At 39.2% G+C, this 26,882-nt stretch overlaps 1 protein-coding gene across 1 annotated transcript; it reads left to right on the top strand.

The window, feature by feature from the left end:
* Arhgap11a (Rho GTPase activating protein 11A) lies at positions 1-26,737 on the top strand. The gene is made up of 12 exons (XM_004669722.2): positions 1-264; positions 4,821-4,891; positions 7,197-7,293; positions 8,473-8,726; positions 9,757-9,920; positions 10,083-10,229; positions 17,120-17,194; positions 18,250-18,417; positions 21,113-21,242; positions 21,698-21,806; positions 22,876-23,014; positions 24,148-26,737. Exons 1-12 carry the CDS (start codon positions 136-138, stop codon positions 25,716-25,718), a joined length of 3,054 nt encoding a protein of 1,017 aa, XP_004669779.2. The 5' UTR covers positions 1-135; the 3' UTR covers positions 25,719-26,737.
* Positions 26,738-26,882: the final 145 nt, after the last annotated feature.

Genomic DNA, 26,882 nt, shown 5'->3' with positions numbered 1-26,882 from the left:
GCGAGTGGCGGGTGGGCTCAACGAGGGCCGGCGGCTGGAAGGCGGAGCGGGGGAGCGCGAACTGAGAGGTTCTGGAACTTGCGGTGGAAGGTGAGGGCCCGGGGCCTGCCTGGGAGAGAGGGCGACGCCTCCGGGATGTGCGATCCGAGGCTGGTCCGACTGGCCCTGCTGCAGCAGCTGCGGGCTGCCTATGGCATCAAGGTCAAGGGTGGCCGTGGACCAGGCGATCGCAGGAGACCTGGTACGACAGCCACAGAAACAGGGGTAAGTTGTGCGAAAACAGACTTAAGAATGTCAAAGGGAGGCTGGAAGGGTGGCTTGGCGGTTGGTTAAGGCGCTTGACTGCGAAAGCCTAAGGACCCAGGTTCGACTCCCCAGTACCCACAAACCGGATGCAAAAGGTGGTGCTTGTGTCTGGAGTTCCTTCGCAGTGGCTAGAGGCCCTGGTGCGTCCATTCGTTTTCTCTCTCCCACCCTTTCGCCCTCTCCGTCTTTCTCAAATAAATTTTAAAATGTCAGAGGTAGTGATACGCCTAGGACCACCTGGTTCATTCTCTGGATCAAAGAGAGATGATAGGTATGCCTGATTCGATCCAATCCATGGGGATGTTAAAAGAGTAATCTTGGTTTTTTTTTGTCCCCTAAGAAATTTTTGGTTATTGTACATTGTAGGGGTTTCCAACCTTAACAGTATTGGAGTTTTGAATTATTGGGGGATAGTGGAGATGTCCTGTGAATTGGAGGATGTTTAACAGCGTCTCTGGCTTCTGCCCACTAGATGTCAGTAATATATCTCTCAATTGCAATTAAGTGTTAATTAATTAATATTCCTCAATGGCAATCACGTGTTTCCAGATATTGCCAGTTTATTAGTTTTTCAGTACCAGGCATATGAAACTATATTTACACCTGCCAATTTTATTGCATTTAAAAATGAGTAGTTTTTGGAGGCATAGAGGAGTCAGTGCATTTCTGAATGTATGGAGTGAGAAAGTGTGACCAATCATTAGAAATAGGCTTCATATACTTCTGTGTTTACTGATTTGAGAAAGCAAGCCTGTTGCTTGGCAGTATTTTCTTTTTTTTTCTTTTCACAATTTTTATTAGCATTTTCCATGATTGTAAAAAATATCCATGGTAATACCCTCCCTCCCCCCGCCTCACACTTTACCCTTTGAAATTCCATTCTCCATCATAAATATTTTACTTCTTAGGCCTCCAGCCCCCCACCCCTGTTTTTTTCCATCCTTGTTAGTCAAATACTGTACAATGAGCATCAGCACCTTCATTGAATAATCAGGAATTTCATTGTGAAAAATAGATTGATTATAAATCACCTTATTTTAAGTTTATGTACATAATTTACTGGGACTTTCTACTACTTGGAGACAAAAACTAACAAAATTAATTTTCATACTTTTTGTTGTTTGAGACAGAATCTCATGTAGTCCAGGATTATCTCACACTCACTCAGTGGAAACTTCCTTAAACTCTAGTTTTTTCAAGGTAGGGTTTCACTTTAGCCCAGGTTGACCTGGAACTCACTCTAATTCAAGCCTCTGCCTCGAGTGCTGGGATTAAAGGCGTTCACCACCACTACCACCCTACTTTCCTTAAGCTCTGGATCTCTTCTGCCTTTAACCTCCAAGGTGCTCGGATTACAGAGATGTGCTACCACTCCCTCCTAACATGTTTATTTATATTTAAACATTACAATAATTACTTCTGATTGTAAAACTGGCTTTCCAATATTTCATATATATCATTTTTTACTTTAACTCCTTACAACAACAGAAACACCTGATGCCTTTGGAGTGAGACAAACCTAAATTTTATCCCTGCTTTATAGTTAACTTATGTTTATTTCCACCAAGCTTCACCTTCCTACTGTCTAAGTGGTAATTATGGAATCTCTTTTTGAATTGTATAGGGGTCTGGGGGCAGGAATAACAGTAAAGACTGTAGGTAGGCCTAGCATAGTGCCTGTCACTTCACATCTGTTACACTGACGACAAGGTAATTGTTAGGACAGTTATCTGTAGCCTAGTCAATAGTCATGTTATAGAAATTCATGTGGATATGACGGTAAAATATTCAAATAAAGAAATACAAAGATCATTCTGTTACACACGGGTGACATAACAAGACAGGTAATTAATTTTTTTTTCTTTTTAGCGCTGATATTTGTTAGTTAATAGTCCTTCTTTAGCTTTAGAGAAAACTGGAAAATATTTTTTAAAACATACTGTGATATTCTAATACTTAATGATATGCTATTTTTTAAGATTAAATACAAGTTATTTGTGGAGCTAATTATTAAGTGATGCAAAGAGCCTGGCATGGTGGTGATTGCCTTTAATCCCAGCACTTGGGAGGCAGAGGTAGAAGAATCACTGTGAGTTCAAGGCCATCCTGAGACTACATAGTTCCAGGTCAGCCTGAACTAGAGTCAAACCCTACCTCAAAGAAAAAAAAAAGTGATGTAAGTTAACTATTCTAAGTGTATGTTATATGTTAGTCACAGACTAACATTGACTTTAGCATCTGATTTATTTTAGCATTTTTTGTACAATATCAAGAAAGTTCTAATTTATCCAAATAATCAGGCTGCCCATACTAACATTAAAATAAAGTGTTTTTTTTTTTTTTTTAAGGTAGGGGTCTGTACCAACTCTCCCAGCTAATAGCTGGATTTTTTTTTCTTCTAAATTATTTATTCATTTAATTTTTTAGAGAGAGTATTTAGGGCCTCAGTCACTGAAATTGAACTCCAGAGTTTGTGCCACCTAGTGGGCATGTGTGATCTTGCTCGTGCCTCTGACTAACCTGGGATCTGGAGAGTATAACCTGGGTCCTTAGGCTTTGCAGGCAAGCACCTTAACTGCCAAGCCATCTATCCAGTCCATGGATTTTTAAACTTAAGTGATCCTCAAGTTGCATAGAGTTTGTTACTAAAAAGAAAGCCATTTATTCAAGGTTTTTGTTTTGTTTTGTTTTTTGAGGTAGGATCTTGCTCTAGCCAAGATTGACCTGGAATTCACTATGTAGTCTCAGTCTGGCCTCAACTCTCAGTGCTCCTCCTACCTAGATTAAAGGCAAAGAGCATGCTTTGCATATGTGATTCTTTCTTAGACCCTGATGGATGCTTTATATGTTTTAGCTCATTTTTTTCTATGACCCTGTGTAAAATCAAGTGAGGATATGATTGGCAGAATTGTTTTGTTTTCTTTGGCTTGAGACTGGACTCTTCTGGAACTCAATGACTTGAGTATGATCCTCTTGCTTCCACCTCCCAGGGTGGGGATCATAAGCATGAGCCATCAGAGTCAGTAATGTAGTACATGAGACAGAATCTAGGGCTTCCTACCTGCTAGGCAAGCACTCTGCCAACTAAGCTATATCCCGAATCCCAGAAAATGTTAATTTGATGATTACTCAGTGAAAGAATAGAAAAACCAGGATTTGAAACTGTCTTGAATATTTGTCTAATAAATGCAGCCAAGTGCTTGAAGCCCAAGTAAAATCTCATTATTATGTTGAAATATTAACAGTATCTAATGATATTCTTAACTGTAAGTACTTCAAGAGCAGTTGTGGGAAGCAGATGCATCTAAGCTAAGCAAATATAAGATTCAAAATCCCCTATAATTTTGAATATGCATTCATTTAGGCTTAACTTTTTCAAATCAGTACAAAGCCACAGCCTTCTTAATAGGCATATTTTAAAGTGTCACATGCAGGTACAGAACTAGTGACAAAAGCATTCCCCTAGCATGCGAGTTACTCTTGAGGACCTGTGTGTACTCAGATCCAAATGTGCATTTTTTTTATAGTTGAGCTGAATTTTTAAAAATCTTTATTTGCAAGCAGAGAGGGAGAGAGAGAAAGAGGAGAGATACACACAGAGAATGGGCACTGCAAACAAAATGCAGACACATGCACCACTGTGCATCTGGCTTTAAGTGGGTACTGGGAAATTGAACCTGGGTCCCTTAGGCTTTGCAGGCAAGTGCCTTAAACTGCTGAGCTATCTCTCTGGCCCTACCGAATGTGCATTTTTAAAAGTAAGTTTAGAGTACTAAATAAAACTTTTAAGTACTCACAGAATCTTAGCCTTGTGTACATAGTTGAACAAAACTCGTAGAGATTAGAAAAATTACTAAATTGAAAAATAATACTTCTGATGTACAGTAAGATGTATTATTGACAGGAATTACTGTTTTGCTTATCAAGGGTCTTAGCCTTTGGTTGGTTAGTGTTTATAGGATAACCAATATCATCAATAAGGTCACTGGAGAAATCTATATTTGAGAGGAAATGTTAATACTTAGGCTAAATTCAGTTTAAGAATTTCATTTTTGAGTACTAATTGTATTGAGTTCAACACATCAGATTGGAGAGGGGATGAATTCACTAGATTGAGGTGGTGATGGAATCTTGGCTATTTTTGTACTCCTATAATCTACCATGTCCAAAATAGTGGTGACTTGTTAGTAGCACTTGAAATAATTGTAGGGTTTTTTTCTTGATTGATAGCTTAGGTTTTTTTTCTTTTTTTTGTTCTGAAGATTTTTATTTTTATTTATTTATTTATTTATTTATTTTTCTCAAGATAGGTAGCCCAGGCTGACCTGAAATTCACTGTGTAGTTTCAGGGTGGCCTGAATTCACAGTGATCTTCCCACTTCTGCCTCCTGAGTGCTGGGATTAAAGTTGTACACCAAGCATGACCATTCTGAAGATTTTTAATTAGTCTAATGCTTAAGAAAGTTTACTTTATGCCAAATATTTTGATGGAGTAACTGAGTTTGTCATTGTAGAGTAAAATATTTGGAGTACCTTTCCATGCATTACCACATTCTGTTGTACCAGAATATGGACACATTCCAAGGTAAGTAGAGCTTGAAAATAAGTAAATATTCAAACTGTCTTAGAAGTTTTAAAAATAGTTGAATTGTTGCATACCTTTGTGTCCAACCAAATAATGTCATTTCTCAGTATTAGTTAATATAAAAATTAGAACTTTTCATAACTTGCACTTTTAATGTCCAGCAATTGAGTGAATATTAGAAATCTAGTTGTTTTTGTTCTATTCACTTAGTTTTTAGCAATAAACTTTTAGGCTAAGTGATAGAAATTACTAGGTAAATTAATGTCATAAGGATTCGTTTTTGTTGGTGGCGGCGGTGGGGAGGGGTGTGGTAGTCCAGGGTGAACTGGAATTCACACTATAGTTCCAGGCTGGCCTGGAACTCACCGTGATCTTCCTACCTCTGCCTCCTACCAAGTCTGGCAAAAATAGTGTCAAAGAAACTTCTCAGTTCACTTGTTGTCTATGTTTTGTCTAGTTAATAAGTTAGTTTGGGTTTGGAGCCTCATTCAAGGGTTTGGTGAACACCCTGCCACAATGGTACAAGATTCCTCCATCCATCTTTAGGTGTAGATTCATAGTTTTTGTAAAGTTACCACTTACTGTTTCAGTTTTTACACAACCTATGAAAGTTTTGATTTTCCTGTAGTGAAAATCTATAATTTCCAGCAGTTTGAATTGTAGATTCTTAGGCCCAGGAATAATGACTGAAAACTTGCAATTTCTGAACCAATTTTTAAAATACGGGCTAAAGGCTGGAGAGATGACTTAGCAGTTAAGGTGCTTGCCTGTAGGCTAAGGACCCAGGTTTTGATTCCCCAGTGCCCACATAAACCAGATGAACAAGGTGGCACATGCATCTGGAGTTCGTTTGCAGTAGTTCGAGGACCTGCCGTACCCATTCTCTCTATCTGCCTCTTTCATTCTCTTTCAAGTAAATATTTAATAAATAAAAATAAAATATTAAAAAATAAAAAAACTAGCTAAAACCGGCTACTGGTTATCTTTTATATTCAGGGTTGGTAATGCAACTACTATGCATCAGTACAGCTATATCATTTGTTTGTAGCTGGCATGCATTCTAATTTGTTGTGATTATTGTTCATAATGAAAAATTGAGCACACATCCCTTAATATGAAAAGGATTCACAAGGACTGGGAAGTATCCTACTTTCCTGAGGAAGTGTTGGAGTGAGAAAAAGTACCTTGTTTGGGGACATATGTAATAGATGATAGGTATTTAAAAATGTGAGTGCTGTACAAGGTTGTCCTTAGAGACACAAGAGAGAAAGAAGGCTTTGGTCCATATGAAAGTGGCATATACCTGTAATCACAGACTTGGGAAGTAGGGATCTGAGGATTAAAAGGTCAGCTGGATGGTGGCACATGCCTTTAATCTCAGCACCTGGGAGGCAGAGGTAAGAGGATCACTGTGAGTTTGAGGCCACATGAGCCTACATAGTGAATTCCAGGTCAGCCTGAGCTAGAGGAGACCCTACCTCAAAAAACCAAATAGAGTTCGAGGTCATCATTGGGAACATAGCAAGTTTAAGGCTAGCCTGAACTTCATGAGAGGCTCAAAAAGCAACACAAAAAGGCTTTGGAGCCAAGCATTTTGGCACACATCTTTAATCCCAGAACTTTGGAGGCTGAGGTAGGAGGCTCACCGTGAGTTCAAGGCCAGCCTGAGAGTACATAGTGAATTCCAGGTCAACTAGAGTGAGACCCTACCTTGAAAAACTGAGGAAAAAAAAGGCCTTGGACCGAGCCCAACCTTGTAGACATTAGGCAGAAGAGCTAGAACCTGCTACTTTCCTGAAGATTGAGCAGTTTAGGGAAGTAGCAGGGGAAAAAAGCAGTATTATTTTTGAGCAGTAGTATTTTGACATTAGTATTTTTGAGCAGAGGAGTGGTCAGATGTCACATGCTGTTCGGTCAAGCAACAGGGAACAGTGAATGGATTTTGGTTAATAGAGGCCATTGGTAATCTGAGATGTTTCACTGAGTAGTGAGGATCAATATGTCCGATTGAAGTTGGAGTACATGATGATGTGGAGGTGATCAGTAAGACAAGCCTTGTGCTATCCAAGAAAGTAGAGAAAGAGTAGGATACAAAAGAATGTAAAATTGAGCAGGCTTATTGAAATTGGCATGAGTAAAAAGGTGGGCCTTAGAGAAAAGGGAAGAAAGGAGGACAACGAAGATGATCTCCCACAGGAGTTACGGTTTGTGGTGTTAGAGCTCCTGGAAGGAGCTCATACATGTGGAAGGGAATAGATTTGGTGAGGTGTGTATCTGGCCACTTGAAAAGGCATTTCTCTTGCAGCTTTCTTGTTGATGCTTGCACATCACTGGAAGAGCACATCCATACAGAAGGGCTTTTTAGGAAGTCGGGATCTGTTACTCGTCTAAGGGCACTAAAGGTAAGCATATTTAAATTATTATTATTTTTTATTTTTAGAAAACTTATTTAATTGAGGGAGAGAGAGAAAATGGGCACACCAGGACTTCCAGCCACTGCAAACAAACTCCAGATGCATGCGCCACCTTGTGCATCTGGCTTACATGAGTCCTGGGGCAAACCAAGGTCCTTTGGCTTTGCAGGCAAGCACCTTAATTGCTAAGCTATCTCTCCAGCCCTGTTTTTTGATTTTTTTTTTTTTCTTTTTCTGAGGTAGGGTCTCTAGCCTAGGCTGACCTGGAATTCACTATGGAGTTTCAGGGTGACCTTGAACTCAGCGATCCTCCTACCTCTGCCTCCTGAGTGCTGGGGTTAAGGGCGTGCACAACCATGCCCAGCTTGTTTTTTGATTTTGATCTGAGGTAGGGTCTTGTTCTAATCCAGGCTGACCTGTAATTCACTCTGTAGTCTCAGGGTGGCCTTGAACTCATGGCAGTCCTTCTCCCTCTGCTTCCCAAGTGCTGGGATTAAAGGCATGTGCTGCCATGCCTGGCTTTAAACTGATTTTTATTTGAACCATTTTTATTTATTTTTTAAAAATTTTGTAGTTTGTTACTTGTTTGCAAGTAGAGAGAGGGATTGAAAGAGGGAGAGAATGGGCCCACTAGGGCCTTTTGCCACTGCAACTGAATTAAGATACATGTGTTTCTGTGCGTCTGGCTTTATGTGGGTACTGGAGAATCGAACCCAGGCCATCAGGCTTTGCAAGCCAGTGCTTTTAACTGCTAAGTCATCTCTTTAGCCTTGAGAATGGGTGTGCCAGGGTCTCTAGGCACTGCAAATGAACTCGATGCATGCACTACCTAGTGTGTCTGGCTTATGTGGGTACTGGCGAATTGGGTCCTTAGGCATCACAGGTCAGCACCTTAACTGCTAAGCCATCTGTCCAATTCAAAAGTAAAGAATACTTTGAGCTTAGTGGTCTTCATTTCCAATAAAATACTAAATAAAGTGAAAACAAACTTTTTTTTGTATTAAAGGTGTGTGCCACCATGCTCAACTCATTTTTATTATTTTAAGTCTTCAGAAAAAAATATATTTGAACAAGAGTTAAGAGAAATTCTTCAGTTAAATATAGCAAACATTATCACATTAATAAGTGCTTAGTCTACAGTGCTCAAGAGTGTGGTGTTTCTTTCAGAATAAGCTGGACTGTGGTGAAGGCTGCCTGTCCTCTGAGCTTCCTTGTGATGTCGCGGGGCTTCTGAAGCAGTTCTTCAGGGAGCTTCCAGAGCCTGCTCTGCCAGCTGATTTGCATGAAGCACTTTTCAAAGCCCAGCAGTTAGGAACAGAGGAGAGGAATAAAGCTACGATGTTGCTCTCCTGTCTTATGGCAGATCATACAATTGATATATTAAGATACTTCTTTAACTTTCTCAGGAATGTATCTCTTAGGTAAGTAATAATTAAAAAGTCTCAAGAAATGAGAATTTAATTATTCAACTCCTAAAGACTTTATAGTTAACAAATTTCATAATAATTATTCCCATTTAAGAAACAGTATACCAAATGATTTAATATTTTCTTGCTATCTTAGAGTCTACATTTTGAATGGTTTATTGATGTTTACAGATTTGTTGTCCACACTGGAAAGTTTTTTTTTTTTTAATTTTTATTTATTTATTTGAGAGCAACAGACACAGAGAGAAAGACATATAGAGGGAGAGAGAATGGGCGCGCCAGGGCTTCCAGCCTCTGCAAACGAACTCCAGACGCATGCGCCCCCTTGTGCATCTGGCTAACGTGGGACCTGGGGAACCGAGCCTCGAACCGGGGTCCTTAGGCTTCACAGGCAAGCGCTTAACCGCTAAGCCATCTCTCCAGGCCGGAAAGTTTTTTTTTTTTAACTTTATTGACTGCTTCCTTACATATAGAGAATATATAATGATTACAATCCCTGCTACCCTCCCTTTTTCCCCATTGAGTGGGTTTTGATAACTTTTTAAATATATTTCTGCTTTGCTTCTTAAATGTGCCTCTCCTGATGTTAGATCCACTTGTTTTATACACATTTGCCACCTTCTGCTTCTGAGTGTTCCACGTGTGATTTTGCTTTGACAATGAAGTAAGCATGTTTATGTGGAAGAGCAATGTGTAAACTGATCAGTGTAGTTGTAATGACGTGTGTAAATACACAGAGGCCAAATATTTCTTATGGTTGTTCTTGTTCTGTATTTTAAAGATCAAAGTTGGGGCCTTCTGAATCATAGGCAAGCTCTACTACCAAACGATACCCCAGTGCTTTTTTTTTTTGTCTCCCTTCTCTATGTGTCTTTCTTTCACCAATTACGTACATGAATAGGTGGGGTAATTGTACTTTGACTTGTATGTGACCATTAAAGTAAAATGTCTTCAAAATGTGACTAGTATGTTGTATTTCTGTTCCTTATCTCCATGTAATAAAAATTAACCTTTGTCATTTAAGATCAAGTGAGAATAAGATGGACAGCAGTAATCTTGCAGTAATATTTGCACCAAATCTTCTTCAGACGAGTGAAGGGCATGGAAAGATGTCTGCTAACACAGAGAAGAGGCTGCGTTTACAGGCAGCAGTGGTACAGACTCTGATTGACTGTTCATCAGAAATTGGTAAGAGGTAGTTGTTTTATTAGCTCATGAATTGTTTAAGTGAGGGAGAGTCATTTCTTCCAAGTGAACTATGAAGACAGCATTTAGAGAGCTGATACTACTTACTGTGTGTGATGTTGTGGGGTGGGAGGTGGATAATATCTTATCCCATTTTTCATTTAGGGCGTGTGCCAGATTTTATCTTGGAAAAGATACCAGTTATGTTAGGAATTGATGGTCTCTGTGCCACTCCATCCTTGGAAGGCTTTGAAGAGGGTGAATATGAAACTCCTGGAGAATGCAAGAGAAAACGAAGGCAAAGTGTTGGAGGTAAGTGACAGTCTAATGTCAGGGAGGCTCCTTGGACCATACTAACCAGTGCCTCATCAGAGGAAGTCAAAGTGAACCTTCTCATCCATCTATCCATCCCATCCATCCATCCACCCACCCACCCACCCACCCACCCACCCACCCACCCATTCATTCATTCATTGTGGTTTTGGGAGTTAAACTAGGTCCTTGGAAGAAGTGAGAAAAACACTCTGCTTCTGAGCTATATCTCCAGCCCTCAACCTGTGACTTTTTGAAGAATGGGTATAATGAATGCAGAAAAATTGGGTGGAGGAATCAGAAAACTTAAAAAATATAGTAGATGAGAGAGATTCTGTGAAAAGGCTTGTGTGAGGAAGATACTAATCTATGTCTGTGTCTATAAATAGGTGTGATTTGAATAAATGGTTCATTGTATGGAATTAGAACTTGGTGCTAGGCTAAAGAATTAGCATAACATGATTGGCATTTCTGTCTGTCTGCCTGCCTGCCTGCCTGCCTGCCTGCCTGCCTGCCTGCCTGCCTGCCTGCCTGCCTTCCTTCCTTCCTTCCTTCCTTCCTTCCTTCCTTCCTTCCTTCCTTTCTTTCTTTCTAGAAAAAGAGAGAGAGAGAGAAGGAATGGGCATGCCAGGGTCTCCAGCCAGTGCAAACAAGCTCCAGATGCATGTGCCACTTTGTATATCTGGCTTACGTGGGTCCTGGGGAATTGAACCAAGATCCTTTGGCTTTGCAGGCAAGCACCTTAACAGTGACGCCATCTCTCCAGCCCCTGTGATTGGCATGTCTTATGAAATAGTCTGGCTTGGAGAATTGCTACTTGGAGGTGGGAAAGAATGGCGACAAGTGTGACAGTAACACACATGTGAGGTCTTCGTGGTGTGGATTAGAAGTATGAACTAAATAGGGAATTAATTTGGAGAAATTATGTCCTGATGAAGTTGATAAAATTTCTCATCTCTTGGTCAAGACAGAGGAAGTTGATTAATGGGATATTGGTGGGGCAGGGTGGACTAGAAAGGGAATATAATCAAATTATAGTATGTTCATGTACTAGAAATTCTCAAAGACAGAATTGGCATGAATGTCACTAGGCACTAAAAAAAGACAGGTCATTTTCCTGTTTTAGGAAATTTCTTCTCTTGAGTATCAGAACCAATTGACTGTCTTGTTCCTTTTAAAAAAAAATTTTTTTTTTAACTTTTCTCTTGGTTTTTTAAGGTAGGGTCTCACTCTAGCCCAGGCTTACCTGAAATTCACTATGCAGTCTCAGGGTAGCCTTGAGCGTATGGTAATCCACGTACCTCTTCCTCCCAAGTAAGTGCTGGGACTAAAGGTGTGTGCCAACATGCCCCACACTTATTCCCCCGCCTTTATTTTTTTTTTTTATTTATTTTTTTTAAGGTAGGGTCTCACTCTAGCCCAGGCTGACCTGGAATTCACTATGTAGTCTCAGGGTGGCCTCGAACTCATGGTGATCCTCTTTATCTCTGCCTCTTGAGTGCTGGGATTAAAGGGGTGCACCACCACACCTGGCTCCCTTTTTAAAGTAAGAATTTATTTGAGAGAGAGAGAAGGAAACAGAGAAAGGATGGATGTGGCAAAGCCTCTACCATTGCAAATGAATTCCAGACACATGTGCCGCCACCTTGTGCAGCTGGCTTATGTGGGTACTGGGGGATTGAACCCGGGTCCTTAGGCTTCACAAATACCTTAACCGCTAAGCCCTCTCTGCAGCCCTTAGTTTTGTTTTTGAAGCAAGGTCTTATTAGGCCAGGCTGACCTAGAATTCTGTAACTCAGGCTGGTTTTGAACTTATCTTCCTATATCAGCCTCCTGAGTGCTGGAATTAAAGGCAAGAGTACTATACTCTTAGTGGTGCTGTATTTGGACACATTAGGATAGCATTTGCCAAGTATCAGTAAATTTCAGCAAAATTTAATAAAACATAGCAATTGCATGGGCAATTTATTCTTACATTGTAGATAGTCTATTATGAGGGTGATAGAAGTACTACAAATATTCATATAGTTCAACTGTATTTGCTTAGAAGAATCTTGACTTTAAAAATGTGATACATATATCCATGTAATGAGTTTATACTAAAATGGGTTATATTAACTGTTTTTAAGAGATGTCTCACCTATCTATCATAACCTTTTTGTTCCTGCAGTGTATGGGAGTGCGTGTATGCATGCATGCACTCCTCTGTGCTGTCTGCCTTAGACAGTGGTGCAGTGCTGGGTGATAAATAAGATGGCTTCGCTAGTCCATGAGGCTGTTACATACCAAGATAGATTTTTCTTCTTTTAAAAGTTTTGTAATAATTTATTACTTATTTGCAAGGAGAGAGAAAGAGAATGCAAGGTTGCTGAACCTCTTGCCACTGCAGTCAAACTCCATGCACACCATTTTGTGCATCTGAAGTCACACAGGTATTAGAGAATTGAGCCTAGGCCCTCAGGCTTTGTAAGCAAGTGCCTATAAACAGTAAGCCATCTCTACACCCCATAATTCTATTTCTCTAAAGACTGTAGGTAATGGCATATATGCATGAGTGGTCTATAATGCAGTCAGTAAGGTTTCAAAATACAGGAGGAACGGTTGGTACAGCTCTACTCCTGGCTTTGCTGCGGGCTACGTTATTGTTTTTTTTTTTTTTTTTTCCCCTCAGCTTTGACTCTTTTCTACTCCTATTTCTTTTGTCTTTTTCCTCTCATCTTAACCTTTGTCTTGTTGCCACAAATGGTTTCCTTACTTACTAGCAAGAGCTTTTCCTGTTTTTGTTCTTTACTGATGGATTTGATATTCTCTAGTGCCTGTTTTGCTTGTGGGTCGAGATCTCTCAATTCTATATTGCACAATTTCTGAGCTTAAATTTCACTGAGTGTTTTGAGTGACATTTGATGACTATTTGGGTTAAAATCAAAACAAGGGCTGGAGAGATGGTTCAGTGATTAAGTCACTTGCCTGCAGAATCTAACCAAGCTGGATTCGATTTCCTGGTACCACATAAAGCCAGATGCACTAAGTGGTGCATGCATCTGGAGTTTATTTGCAGGGGCTACAGGCCCTGGTGTGCACATTCTCTCTCTCCCTCACTGTAAGTCCTTTCTCTTTCCCCCACACTTGCAAGTAAAGAACAAAAATAAAACAAACAAACCCTACCAGATTCCAACTTAAAAAAAAACCACACATAAAGAACTTGTATTTTATTTTTATTTATTTGTTTTTTATTTTTATTTATTTTTATTTTTTAATTTTTATTAGCATTTTCCAAGATTATAAAAAAATATCCCATGGAAATTCCCTCCACCTCCCACACTTTCCCCTTTGAAATTCCATTCTCCATCATATTACCTCCCCATCTCAATCATTGTACTTACATAGATACAATATCAACCTATTAAATACCCTCCTCCCTTCCTTTCTCTTCCCTTTATGTCTCCTTTTTAACTTACTGGCCTCTGCCACTATGTATTTTCATTCTCACACAGAAGCCCAATCATCTGTAGCTAGGATACACATATGAGAGAGAACATGTGGCGCTTGGCTTTCTGGGCCTGGGTTACCTCACTTAGTATGATCCTTTCCAGGTCCATCCATTTTTCTGCAAGTTTCATAACTTCATTTTTCTTTACTGCTGAGTAGAACTCCATTGTATAAATGTGCCACATCTTCATTATCCACTCATCAGTTGAGGGACATCTAGGCTGGTTCCATTTCCCAGCTATTATAAGTTGAGCAGCAATAAACATGGTTGAGCACGTACTTCTAAGGAAATGAGATGATTCCTTCGGATATATGCCTAGGAGTGCTATAACTGGGTCATGTGGTAGATCAATCTTTAGCTGTTTTAGGAACCTCCACACTGATTTCCTCAATGGCTGGACCAGATTGCATTCCCACTAGCAGTGTAGAAGGATTCCTCTTTTTCCACATCCCCACCAACATTTATGATCATTTGTTTTCATGATGGTGGCCAATCTGACAGGAGTGAGATGGAATCTCAATGTAGTTTTAATCTGCATTTCCCTGATGACTAGTGATGTAGAACATTTTTTTAGATGCTTACATGCCATTCGTATTTCTTCCTTTGAGAATGCTCTATTTAGCTCCATAGCCCATTTTTTGATTGGCTTGTTTGATTCCTTATTTAACTTTTTGAGTTCTTTGTATATCCTAGGTATTAATCCTCTATCAGATATATAGCTGGCGAAGATTTTTTCCCATTCTGTAGGCTGCCTCTTTGCTTTTTTCACTGTGTCCTTTGCAGTGCAAAATCTTTGTAATTTCATGAGGTCCCAGTGATTAATCTGTGGTTTTATTGCCTGAGCAGTTGGGGTTGTATTCAGAAAGTCTTTGCCAAGACCAATATGTTGTAGGGTTTCCCCAACTTTTTTCTCTAGCACTTTCAGAGTTTCAGGTCTGACGTTAAGGTCTTTAATCCATTTGGATTTAATTCTTGTGCAAGGAGAGAGAGAAGAATCTATTTTCATCCTTTTGCAGATATATATCCAGTTTTCCCAACACCATTTGCTGAAGAGGCTGTCTTTTCTCCAATGAGTATTTTGGGCATTTTTATCGAATATCAGGTGGCTATAGCTACATGGGCTTACATCTGTATTTTATTTTTATATTAGTTACTTTTCTCTTCACTTACCATAAGCCTGACAAATGCAGCTTAATGAAGGAAAAGGTTATTTTGATTGCGCAGGCCTTCATGGTGGGAAAGGCACAGATGTAGGAGTGTGAGGTCATTAGAGAATACAGTCCATCATGGCGGGAAGAGAGGCCGGAGTGTGAGGTGATTAGAGTACAGTTCATTATGGTTGGAAGAGAAGCCGGAGTGTGAGGTGATTGGAGACTGCAGTCCATCATGGTGGGAAGGTGCAAAATGAGGAGTTTCAGGTGGGTGGTCCCTATGCATCTACAGTCCTGAAACAGGTGAATGCTGGTGCTCATCAGATTTTTTTGTTTCTTTTTCTCCTTTATTTAGTCTGGGCAACAAGCAGAGTAGTTGTTCCTCTTCAGGTAAACCTGTCTGGAAATGTCCTTAGAGACATAACCAGAGGTTTGTCTCCAAGGAGATTCTAAAATCAATCAAGTTGACAGTGAAGGTTACTTAAAATTTTTGTTGAAAAATAGAAGATGCATTTCTGCATAAAATAATTCCTATTGAAGCTGGGCATGGTGGTGCAGGATTTTAATCCCAGTAGGTAGGATCATCATGAGTTCAAGGCCACCCTGAGGTTAGCTGGGATTAGAACAAGACCCTACCTTGAAAAACAAAACAAAATTATTCCCATTGACATCAATAATAGCTGAATAATCCTGCCAATATATGCATACTCAGAATTTCTGATTATTTTCTCAAGTTATTTCTTCCTCTAGCTCTTTTACCAGTTATATCATGTTTTAGATTGCTCTGACCACTTCTTGAAATGATTAATTATTTTTTTTCTGAGGTAAGGTCTTGCTGCAGCCCAGGCTGACCTGGAATTCACTATGTAGTTTCAGGGTGGCCTCGAACTCATAGCAATCCTACCTCTGCCTCCTGAGTGCTGGGATTAAAGGTGTGTGCCACCATGACTGGCCACTGATTAATTTTTTTTTTAATAGCATAGAAAGAATTGGATTTCATTATGGTGCTACTCAAGCAGAATTTGTTTTTGTTTCTTTTTCCACTTTTTCCTCTCCCTTTTCCCCCTGTGCCTTCACCTCCACAGTATCCTTCTTTCTACTTTAATGTCATATATGTCCTCTGGCTTTCCCTCCTTTTCTTAACACTGTTCCCTCTTCTGGTCTCATATCTAGTTATTTTATTTATTTATTTATTTATTTTTTTACTTTTTGTATTTTTTTTTTGATGAGAGAGAATTGGTGTACCAGTGCCCCCAGCAACTGCAATCAAACTCCAGATGTGTGTGCCATCTTGTGTACATGTGTGACCTTGTGCTTGTGTCACCTTATGTGTCTGGCTTATGTGGGGTCTGGAGAGTTGAACATGGGTCCTTAGACTTCATAGGCAGATGCCTTAACTGCTAAGCTATTTCTCCAGCCCTCCTTCTAGTTTTTAGCCTGTACCCATTGCACCTACTATTTACATACATGCAAACATTAAGGGTTAGTATTTGTACATGTGAGAGAACATGCTTTTTGAGGGGTGGGGGGTCCTTCAAGGTAGGGTCTCGCACTAGCCCAGGCTGACCTGAAATTGTTTATGTAGTCTCAGGCTAACCTCAAGCTCATAGCAATCTTCCTACCTTTGCCTCCCAAGTGCTGGGATTAAGTCATGCACCACCACAGCTGGCAGAACATGCAACTTTTTTGTGCCTAAGTTACCTCCATGGTGTATGTTTATCCATTTTTTCTGCAAATATTCTGTTCTATTCCTCCATGCTTGGTCTTCCCATACTTTGACCTCTTCTTAAATGAGCTATTCATTTCTTTTCTGGGCTGATAACTTGCAAATTAATTTCTCTGCTTCCCATCTTTACACAAGTTAATTCAGATCCATTAGAGTCTCATTAGCTGTGTAACTTTTCAGTCTTTTTATTTGTTTTTTACCCACTCTCACATCTCAGATCACCAAGTCTTATCATTCTGATCTCTTAAATATCTTTGCCATTTCCATTGCTTCTTAATGAAGACCTTCAACTCTTTTCAAAAGGAAGCAACTCCTCCTTTACATTGTTATTGTGCATTACACCTATTTGTATTGTATTTCATTCCATATTATGTCTCTTCCTTAGAAGTATGTAATGTAAGTTAGGCATGCAATAAGAGTTAGTGTTTATAAAGATATTAAATCAGTTTGAGTGATTGCTGACAGACAGGGAGATATTAAATTTTAAGTGCTTACATGATTATATGTGCTTTTTGCATTTCAGATTTTGTTAATGGAGCCCTAAATAAACTTAAATCTAACAGAACACCCTCTTTTACCCCTCAACAGGATAGAACAGGTAGGCATTTGTTATATTCATTTCAGTGAAAATTTCTGTAGTGCTGTACAAAGAATAACAATAATAACTACCTACATGATTTTAATTAATAATCAAATCCATGATTACAATTTGGATGCTTTTGATTTGGGGGTAATAGCTCGAATTCAATTTGTCTTTTTAATGGTTGCGGAGTGGTAATTTAGTTACATAACATTTGAAGTAATAGCTTGATAAGAACCTGAAAAGGCCTGTTGTGTTGTGACCAGTGTGGCTTTGACCTGCTGAGGCGCTCAGATTGGAAAGAAAGAAAGACACAAAGAATAAAGTTGGGATCGTGTAGTCTGCAGGTTCTGATAGAGCCACTGCAGCTGTTTGTATCAAACATTGGCTTCTCTGCTTTTAAGAGTTTTTTTTAACGTTTGAATATATAGTTTCCTATCCTTTGGCCTTGCCTCATATTTTACACTCAACTCTACTGCATTCTCATCCCCCTGCCAATTACCATACAATGTGATGTTCATGAACCTCCAGAGAGCATCCTCAAGACTGAACCTTGTTTTTTTGAGAACTAAGTCTTTTGAAGTTCCCCTTCAGACCTCTGGGTGCAGGGCCCCTTATTTGGGCCGCCACCCTGTTGGTGTCAACTGAACTTGTGGATGACCTGTGCTGAGACTTAATCAGAACCAAGAGACTCCAACCTGTGCCCACACAGGAGTGCCAAAATCAGCACTTCACAAGATTTTTATTAGAACAAATCAGTGTACAGGGTTCATGTAGAGTTTATACAGATAATGGCTTATATAGTAACAAAGTAGCACCTTCCTTAACTGAGAAGCATCAAACAGCTTGGCTAACTTGAAGCCATAGATGAATACCAGACTTCCCCCACAGCTGGAGAATAGACACCACAAGCACTCTTCCCAGCATTCCCCATTCAGGCACAGGTGCTTTTCTTCTCAAAACACAGTGTCAGCAGAATCAGAGTGTTATATAAGCACGGGACAAAAGAAAAAAAAGCTAAGACCACCTACACTATTGTGTGTTGTCATGTGTGGGATGTGTTGTGTTTTCAGCCCAGTCGCCCGTGTCACCAGTGATTCTTACACCAAGTGCTAAGCGTAAACTTCCAGGAGACTCTTCTCGTGGATTTTCCAGTAAGAAGAGGAAGTCCATGAGGCACAATTTGAATTTTGAGCTGTTGCCAAGTCATCTCTTCAGTAGCAGTTCTACACCAGTATCAGGTAGCATGTAGAATTTTGTAATTGGGTTGTGAGCATGAACCTCAGTGCCTGTTGTCAGCAGAGAGTGATTCAGAATCATAACACTCTAAAGAGCCCAAATTTTATGCTTTTCAATTCTCTGAATTTTTGTGAGGTCCCTTGTCTTTTAGAATAGATACTAATTTAATATCATTGAAGTATGCATGCGTATCTTTTGGCCATGTCTACTGAAAACAGATGAGTAACTCCGTGTTTGGGCTTCTATAGATAACACTGGTGTAGGTTTTATGTCTCAAACCTGTTTCCATTACTCCTGGAGCCATAGGAATGTCTCTCTTATCGTCTTTTTGAGCCGAGAAGGTCAGAGATTTGGTCATTCATTTAAGTCCAGTGTGAATGTATTACTATTAATTGCAATTTGGAGAGGGGGTGTATTTTTACAGTGTTGTGCACAAGTACCTTTTACAAAGGTTTTAAAACTTGATTTAGAGCTGGGCATGTTGATGCATGCCTTTAATCCCAGCTCTTGGGATGCAGAGGTAGGAGGATCACCATGAGTTCAAGGCCACCCTGAGACTACTATGTGAATTCCAGGTGAGCCTAGACTAGAGCGACACCCTACCTCAAAAACAAACAAAAACAAAACAAAACAAACTTGGTTTACACTGATATGTGAAAGGATCAGCATAACCCTTTCAAGTTCAGCCTTTTGCTTTAAATTGACATGTAATTGTGTGCATGTTCATGGATATGGTGTAATATTTCAATACATATGCAGTACATAGTGATTAGGTCATGGTTGGCATATCATTTCAGACATTTGTCATTTCTTTTTAAAATACTTTTATTTATCTGTAAGTAGAGAAAGCATAAATATGGGAACTCCAGGCCTCTTGCTGCTGCAAGAAAATCCAAGATGATTTACATTGTGCATCTGGCTTTATATGGTCCTGGGGAATAGAACCTGGGCTGGCAGGCTTTGTAAGCCAGCTCTTAATTATTGAGCCATCTCTTCAGCCTGACATTTATAATTTCTGTTCTTGGGAACATTCAAATTCTTTCTTAGCTACTGAATATCCATTGTTGTTGCTGTGGTCTTAAGTTTAATTTCATCTTCTACAGCACAGAATGCAACTTGGCTTGTATTAACTTGACGATTAGCCAAAAATGAAATGAAACTAACTAAGCCCAAGGTCCCCTCCCTCATGTTTCTCTCACATTCAATGAAAACACGAGGAATCAGTTTTTTACATTTCAATTTTTTATTTTTTCAGGCATTGTTAAAAGAATTATTTTGAACACAATGACCAAGCTATAAGCTCTCCTCCCAAAAGCCTTTTTTTTTTCTTCCCATTTTATTTGGCCTATTTTCGCAGTCAAATTTCAGTAAACACATACTGTCTGTAAGAAGGTAGGTTGAGTTCTGAACCCTCTTAGTAAATAAAAGCAACTTTAATAATCTACAATTCCTATACTACCTATTTATGATTCTGATATGCATAACATAGTCTGGCTGCTTCTTGTAGCCACCGGTACATTTATCTCTTTGGGGAGCTTTGTGAATTCTTTTCTATCTCTCTAAGTGTGGTGGGTGTTTGTGCATGCCACATGCATGCATGTTCACGTGCATGCAAATGTTAGTACTCATGAGCCTGCATGCAGAGGAAGGAGGAGGAAGTATCTGGTGTCCTGTCACTCTTCTGCCTTATTTCTTTGACACAGGGTCTCTTACTATAGTTTGCCACTTCTTGGCTAGATTAGCTGACTAGTTAGCCCAGCTATCCTCCTGTCAGGTGCGTGTAGCTACACCTGGCTTTTTACATGAGTGCTGGAGGTGTGAACTTATGTCCTCTTGCTTGCACAGTAAGCCCTCTTACTCACTGAACCATCTCCAAAACACCCATCGCTTCTTATTTTTGAGTTCTTTATCAGTACCTTCTGGATTGATAGTTCATGTTTGTTGAAGGTATACTAGGTGTGATTCAAATGTGTATGTAGCCTTTTTCATAACTTTCAGTTCATAGTTACTTTTTAAAATATTATTTTATTTTTCTTTATGTGAGAGTGAGAGAGAAACAGGGAGGGAGAGAAAATGGGTGCATTGGGCCTCCAACTGATGCAAACGGACTCCAGATGCATGCTGTCCCTTGTGCGTCTGGGTCCTTTGCCTTTCCATGCAAGTGCCTTAACCACTAAGCCATTTCTCCAGCTCCATAATCACTTTTGATATATAGCAGATCATGATACAAATGAGGTTGGATAACTAACCATGACTTCTGTTATTTTGATCTAAATCTATAGAGGCTGTTTTTATTTTATGTCACAAAATATTTAATACAGTTTTCATTAGCAGACAATGATATTTGTGTTAGTTACAAAATTGTTTCTCAATTATATATTCCTTTTAAAAATAATTAGCTTTTGATTTTTAATGCCTAAAAAAATTTAATTGAGAATTGTTCACATGGAACATGGCAAGCTAATGTAAAGTCAGTGCCTGATCTAACTTAACTGGAAACAGTAATTGGGAAGTTGATACTTTTCCTTGTAGTTCTCAGCTTTTCAGCACCTGACTTTTCTACCTAGAAACTGTGATTTTTAAAAAATTGTTGTGTGGGGTTAAATTAGGCTTTAAGTCTAATTAATGCTGTTAATATTTTATACTTTGAAAAGAAAGTAAGATATGTGTGTCATTTTGTGTGCTTATTCTTTATAGTTCATTTGGATACAAGCCTGGAAGGGTCATCTCAGAGTTCACTCTCTCCTATAGTCAGCAGTGGAAACCATTTGATCAGTACAGATAGGCTCAGACGAAGTAAAAGGATTGCAGGGAAAAAAATTTGCAGGTAATTTATCAGGAATTTTCTTTGCATTGGATAAATATTTGGTATATATTTGATATTATGTTTCAAATATAATTCTTCTTAAGATGCTTTGTCATTTTACCAAAATATTATATATAAAAATACCCTCAGTTCTTATCTTACTAATAAGGTTCCCTTTATATACCAGCTAGAAAGGGGGAAAAAGGCCTAATTGGAGGTTACTTTTCTTGCTTAAAATCCTGTTTTTTGTTGAAAGTTTAATGTTAATTTTTTTATTAGCTTTACAAACTAGTTTGTTCTAATGACTAAATGTCTTTTATAATTAATTTTTATATACAATGATTTTCTATGATACTTTAAGTAGCTTTTAAAAGTTCACTTATTAACAATATAACTTGTATATTTTATCAGAATTCATTTTTCAAGAATTTCTGATCTGCATGCTATACTGATATTTTTAAATTCTCCTCTTTCAGAGTTGAATCAGGAAAAGCAGGCTGTTTCTCTCCTAAAGTTGGTCGTAAAGAAAAGGTCCGAAGATCTCTTCGCTTAAAATTTAGTCTGGGAAAGAACAGCAGAGATGTAGTAAGTGTCTGTAGGGGTCTCACTTTAGCCCAGGCTGAACTGGCACTTACTCTATAGTCCTAAAATTTTCACTAGCAGACACAGATATTTGTGTTAGTTACAAAATTGTTTCTCCATTATATATGTCTTCTAAAATTAGCTTTTGTGTTTTTGGTTTTTTGAGGTAGGGTCTCCCTCTGGCCCAGGCTGACCTGAAATTTACTATGTAGTCTCAGGTTGGCCTTGAATTCATGGCAATCCATCTACCTCTGCCTCCTGAGTGCTGGGATTAAAGGCATGTGCCACCACGCCCAGCTAGCTTTTGATTTTTAATGCCTAGAAAAAAGTAGGTCCTGGGCTGGAGAGATGGTTCATTGGTTAAGGTGCTTGCTTGCAAAGTCTAACGACCTGGGTTCAGCTACCCAGTACCCACTTAAAGCCAGATGCAGAATGTGGCATATGAATCCGGAGTTCATTTGCAGCCGGGGGAGGCCCTGGTGCATCCATTCTCTCTGTCTCTCTGCTTTCAAATAAATTAAAATTAAAATTCCCTCCAATTTTATTTATTTGCAAGCAGAAAGAAGACAGACAGACAATGAGACAGAATGGGCACAGCAGGGCCTCTGGCCACTGCAAATGAACTCCAGATGCATGTTCTACTTGTTCATCTGGCCCACGTGGGTAACTGGGGAATTGAATCTAGGTTGTTAGGCTCTGAAGGCAAGCACCATGACTGCTGAGCCATCTCTTAAGCCACCCAATAAAAAAAATAAAAAAGCTTGATCTTGGGCTGGATAGATAGCTTAGTGGTTAAGGCCCTTTCCTGCAAAGCCAAACTACTCAGGTTTGATTCCCCAGGGCCCATGTTAGCCAGTTGCACAGAGGTACACATGTGTCCAATTCATTTGCAGTGGCTGAATGTCTTGGTGCACCCATTCTCTCTCTACCTGTCTTTCTCTCCCAAATAAATAAATAAATTAAATAAATATAAAAAATAAAATTACGAAAAACATTGATCTTAACATTTTGCATCAACTGTCTTTATTTTCTAGCGAAATTATTTTCAGTTTTATTTTATTTTTCTGCACAGAGTGGATGTTCAGGCATCAATAGAGGTGAAAACGTTGGTCGGCGACTAGCAAATCAGCAGAGTTTAAAACATGGAATGGAATCTGTAAAAACAGGCCTGCTATTTAGCCCTGACATTGATGAGAGATTGGCAAAGAAAGGTACATTTACACGATGCTGTCAGGATTTTACCCCTGAGCCATGCATCAGTTGTTATTTCAGTGATATGTTAATATGCTCCTATAAAAGTTGAAAGCTCATATTTGAAAAGTGAATTGTTTTGTTTTGTTTTTATTAGATATGGACATACTTAGTATGTCAACACATGTTGGTACCATCCTTTCCTGCCTTCCTGCCTCTTTTTTGAATAGGCCTTCCTTGTTGGGGATGCAGGTCAACCCCATGGGGATTGTGGGTCATGCATTATGGGGGCAGCAGGCAGTTATGGGGGAGAGGCAATGTCTGTGCAAAATGTCCCAACTTGTGGCTCTAACCATCTTTCTGCCCCCACTTTTGCAAGATTTCCAGAGCCATGCTGGGAGCATTTTAAGTCTACTTAAGTGATGGGCTCCTAGGAGCCTCTGGATCACTGATTTGGTAGGCGTTGAGTGTCTTCAGTTTCTATCTCCTTCACTCTTGTGCTGATAACAGATTCACTAAGAAAGCAGCACTCTTGCTCATTTCCCCACTTCCTCTGTGGTTTCAGCTGGGGCCAGGGTGGAGTGCACTGGGTCGTTTGTCTCCTCAGGCCCAGCTCCCGTCCCTGTCTGAGAAAGAGAAGAGTGAAGTCAGCACTGGTTAAATGGGATAACCATTATTAATTTAGAGAGAATTTAAAGGGTATAGACCCTCTTATAGCCCAAGATTAGTAGGAGCTTGACAATGGGAAGCAGAATCATTATCTGGATACGATTCTGACTTGTTTTCCAGTTCTAGATACGATTTCCTTTCCACTGAGCATATCAGTTAGTCAATCCCAGAGAAGTTGGTTATTCGTCATGGCTGTGTGCCACTATTGCACTTGTGTGAGCATCACATCAGGTTGTTTGCTTCTAAGTTGCTTGGACAGATGTTGCCCAAAAAGCGAACGTTTTTAAGTTGTCAGTATATGTTCTGTCCACAATTAGGGGGTACTTATAAATGAAAATGTCTGATTTTTATTTTTTTTTAATCAAAACAGATCTTTAATGTTAGGAAGCAAATGCTTAGTGCCTTTATTTGTCATTTGTTTGAATCATATTTCAAAATTGGGTCAGCTGAAAGTTATTAAAAGCACTGATTTACTTCATTTTAGCTTTCAAAAATATCAGTAAGTCTGAGGAAAACTTACTGACTCCAGATCGACTAGATGGAGCAAGTTACCGGATGTCTTGGACAGGACCGAGTAATTCAAGTTTTCGAGTAGATCCAAATGAAGCTTCTCCAATAATGGGAAATCTTGAGGTGGAAAACTTTTCTTTGGAGCCCAATATTACTGTTGAAAAGTCTCCAGCAATGTCCGGTGAACTCACCCCTTCCACTGCACATGGCCAGCCTGATAGTATTGCAATGGGAAGTTCCCTTAGTGGGGATGAAAGTAATTTGACTTCCGAGACCTTGGTCAAGATTCAGAAGGCATTTTCTGAGTCTGGAAGTAATCTTCATGCATTGATAAATCACAGGCAGTCGTCAGTAACTATTATGGAGGAAGAAAAAATGAGTGAAGCATGCTATATAAAAAATGACTCAGAGAAAAAGCTATTTAAAACTAACGATTTGACTGTGAGAGAATCAAAGGAACATTATGAAAATGATGGTAAAGATGACATTTATTTTTCAGAGGGAGACTTGTTACCACATCAAAGTCAAAACATTGGTAGAGAAGCACCTGTAAGATGTTACTCAAGTCAGGTAAAGGTGGAACCTGAAAAAGATGTTCATTTGGTTATACCAAAAGATGACCTCTGCCAGCAAGCAGTCCTCAGGACTAAACAAGCTAAGGGACAGCAGTCTCTAGAAGATGAAGCAAATACTCAGTCAAAAGAGAATGAGAGCATGATTGCAGAGGATGTGGTGAAAAGTGCAGGCCCTCAGGAGGCCAAGGCTGGGGCCTCTTCCTCACAGCAGAGTGCATGCACTGTAAGAATCACTTCAAAACCTAGGGCTGTGAGACTTGCTAAGCAGCAGTCCCTGGTGGACGAATGCAATAAAACCGTTCGTGAAAACTTACAAATGGCGGAACACAAAAAGGTTTCAGATCACATACAGTGGTTTAATAAGCTTTCTTTAAATGAACCAAATAGAACAAAAGTGAAGTCACCTCTTAAATTCCAGCGTACTCCTGTCCGTCAGTCTGTCAGAAGAATTAACTCTTTGTTGGATTACAACAGACCACCTGGAAGGCAGAAGTTGGACCTTAGTGATGCTTCTTTGGTTAAATCAGTGAGCTGCGATAGTTCTTTTCCCTCATGTGTAGAAAGCACATCAAAAGATTCCTCTGTGCCGTGCACTCAGCCAGGTCTTGAACAGTCTACATTGTGTAGTCAGTTGAATGACGCAATTTCAAAATCAAACATGGACCTAACTTCTAAATCTTTCTTGAAAATGAAGAGGCACCCAGATGCTGTGCAAGGCTTTCTCGGGTCCACTAGAATTTGTAAAGAGGATGGCAAATGTGATGGCCAGATTAAGGTTCCCTTGGATGATCTGACTAATCATGACATATTGAAATCTGTGGTCAATAATAATACAGGCATTCCTCCCAGGATAAAAAACAAGGTTCTTAGGAAACCATCAGATAAAGAAAGGGTTTGGTACAAAGGTTCTCCAAAAAATCCTATAGGAAAGACTAAACTGCTACCAACAAGTAAGCCTGTAGACTTGTAATTACCAAATGTAGCAGGGCTTGGTAGCACTTTAATCCCAGAACTTGGGAGGCTGAGGTTAACTAGGACATTTGTTTTTCAGAGGGAGACCGTAAATTCAAGGCCTGCCTGGGCTATACAGTTCTCGGTCAGCCTGGGCTAGAGTGAAACCCTGCCTCAAAACCCAAAAGGAAAAAATTCCAGTGTGATACTTATCATTAATGTAATTGAAATTAGCTGCAAGTGATGTGACTTGCAGGATAATGACATGTTAGTTGGTAGCTTAGCGTGATTGTTAAGCAGCAGATTTTCTCTGAAACAATTTTATGCAGGAGCAACTTGAATTTTCATATTTGCACATATGACTGCTTTTTGCTTAATTATAGTATTTAAACCTAACTTTACTGTGATCTCTTAAAGCAAAGGTTATACTTATCTCTTAAAAGAAATTATTGGCTGGATTTATAAAAAATGAATTTTTAAGATAGCATGATTTTTGTTGTTTTGTATGTGTGATAGGACGAGTTAGGTAGTTGTGCCTGTTATTCCTCCAGTCAGATGAGTTTTCTTTATAGAGCTCTCCAATGGAAGGGGCTAGCCCTGCAAATCTTATATTTATCACCTTTATGATAGTCCTAGGAATTAATTTGCCTTGATGGTATCCTAAATCTTCATTCCTATATGGGGCAGAGGAGTTTAGTTAGTATCTGTTACACTGTTTTCACTTGAATGAAGAGAAGAGCAATGGTTAATGACGAAGCTGTGCTTGTATATTGTGATATAGATGTAACTGATTAATTTTAAGACATACTGTTTTTAAAGGTAATCTTGTACAAATACATCTGAATCGATTTTCTCTTGCAAATGAAATTTTTAAGGAGGAATAATAAACTTGGAAAATTTGATCAAGGTGCTTGATTGTGGAGTTTGAACTGTGGGTGTACCTCTGTATTTTACTTGGATAAAGAATCAAGCAGTTTTATCTTGTGCTTAATTATTATTTATTTAGCATACACATTAAAGATAACTTTTGGAAAATTACTTGCCTGAGACTCTAATCCAATTCAAATTGTCCCTTGGAACTGGAATCAATTTCTCAAGCAAACTTGTCTCAGTTTATATTTAAAATTATTAAAATATGTTTAAAGAAGAATACTGTGGGTCTAAGAGGTGGTTCAGTTGGTCA

The sequence above is a fragment of the Jaculus jaculus genome, chromosome 8 (genome assembly GCF_020740685.1).
Source record: "Jaculus jaculus isolate mJacJac1 chromosome 8, mJacJac1.mat.Y.cur, whole genome shotgun sequence".
Lineage (NCBI taxonomy): Eukaryota > Metazoa > Chordata > Mammalia > Rodentia > Dipodidae > Jaculus > Jaculus jaculus.
The sequence above is the reverse complement of the archived record's forward strand: the minus strand, read 5'-3'. Positions and strand labels throughout refer to the sequence as shown.

Bases quoted from the DNA above. Each gene is read 5' to 3' on its own strand.
- Arhgap11a (XM_004669722.2), top strand. From the start codon at position 136: ATGTGCGATCCGAGGCTGGTCCGACTGGCCCTGCTGCAGCAGCTGCGG. The intron at 7,294-8,472 runs GTAAGCATATTT...TGTTTCTTTCAG, and splicing joins CTCGTCTAAGGGCACTAAAG to AATAAGCTGGACTGTGGTGA. The intron at 10,230-17,119 runs GTAAGTGACAGT...TTTGCATTTCAG, and splicing joins ACGAAGGCAAAGTGTTGGAG to ATTTTGTTAATGGAGCCCTA.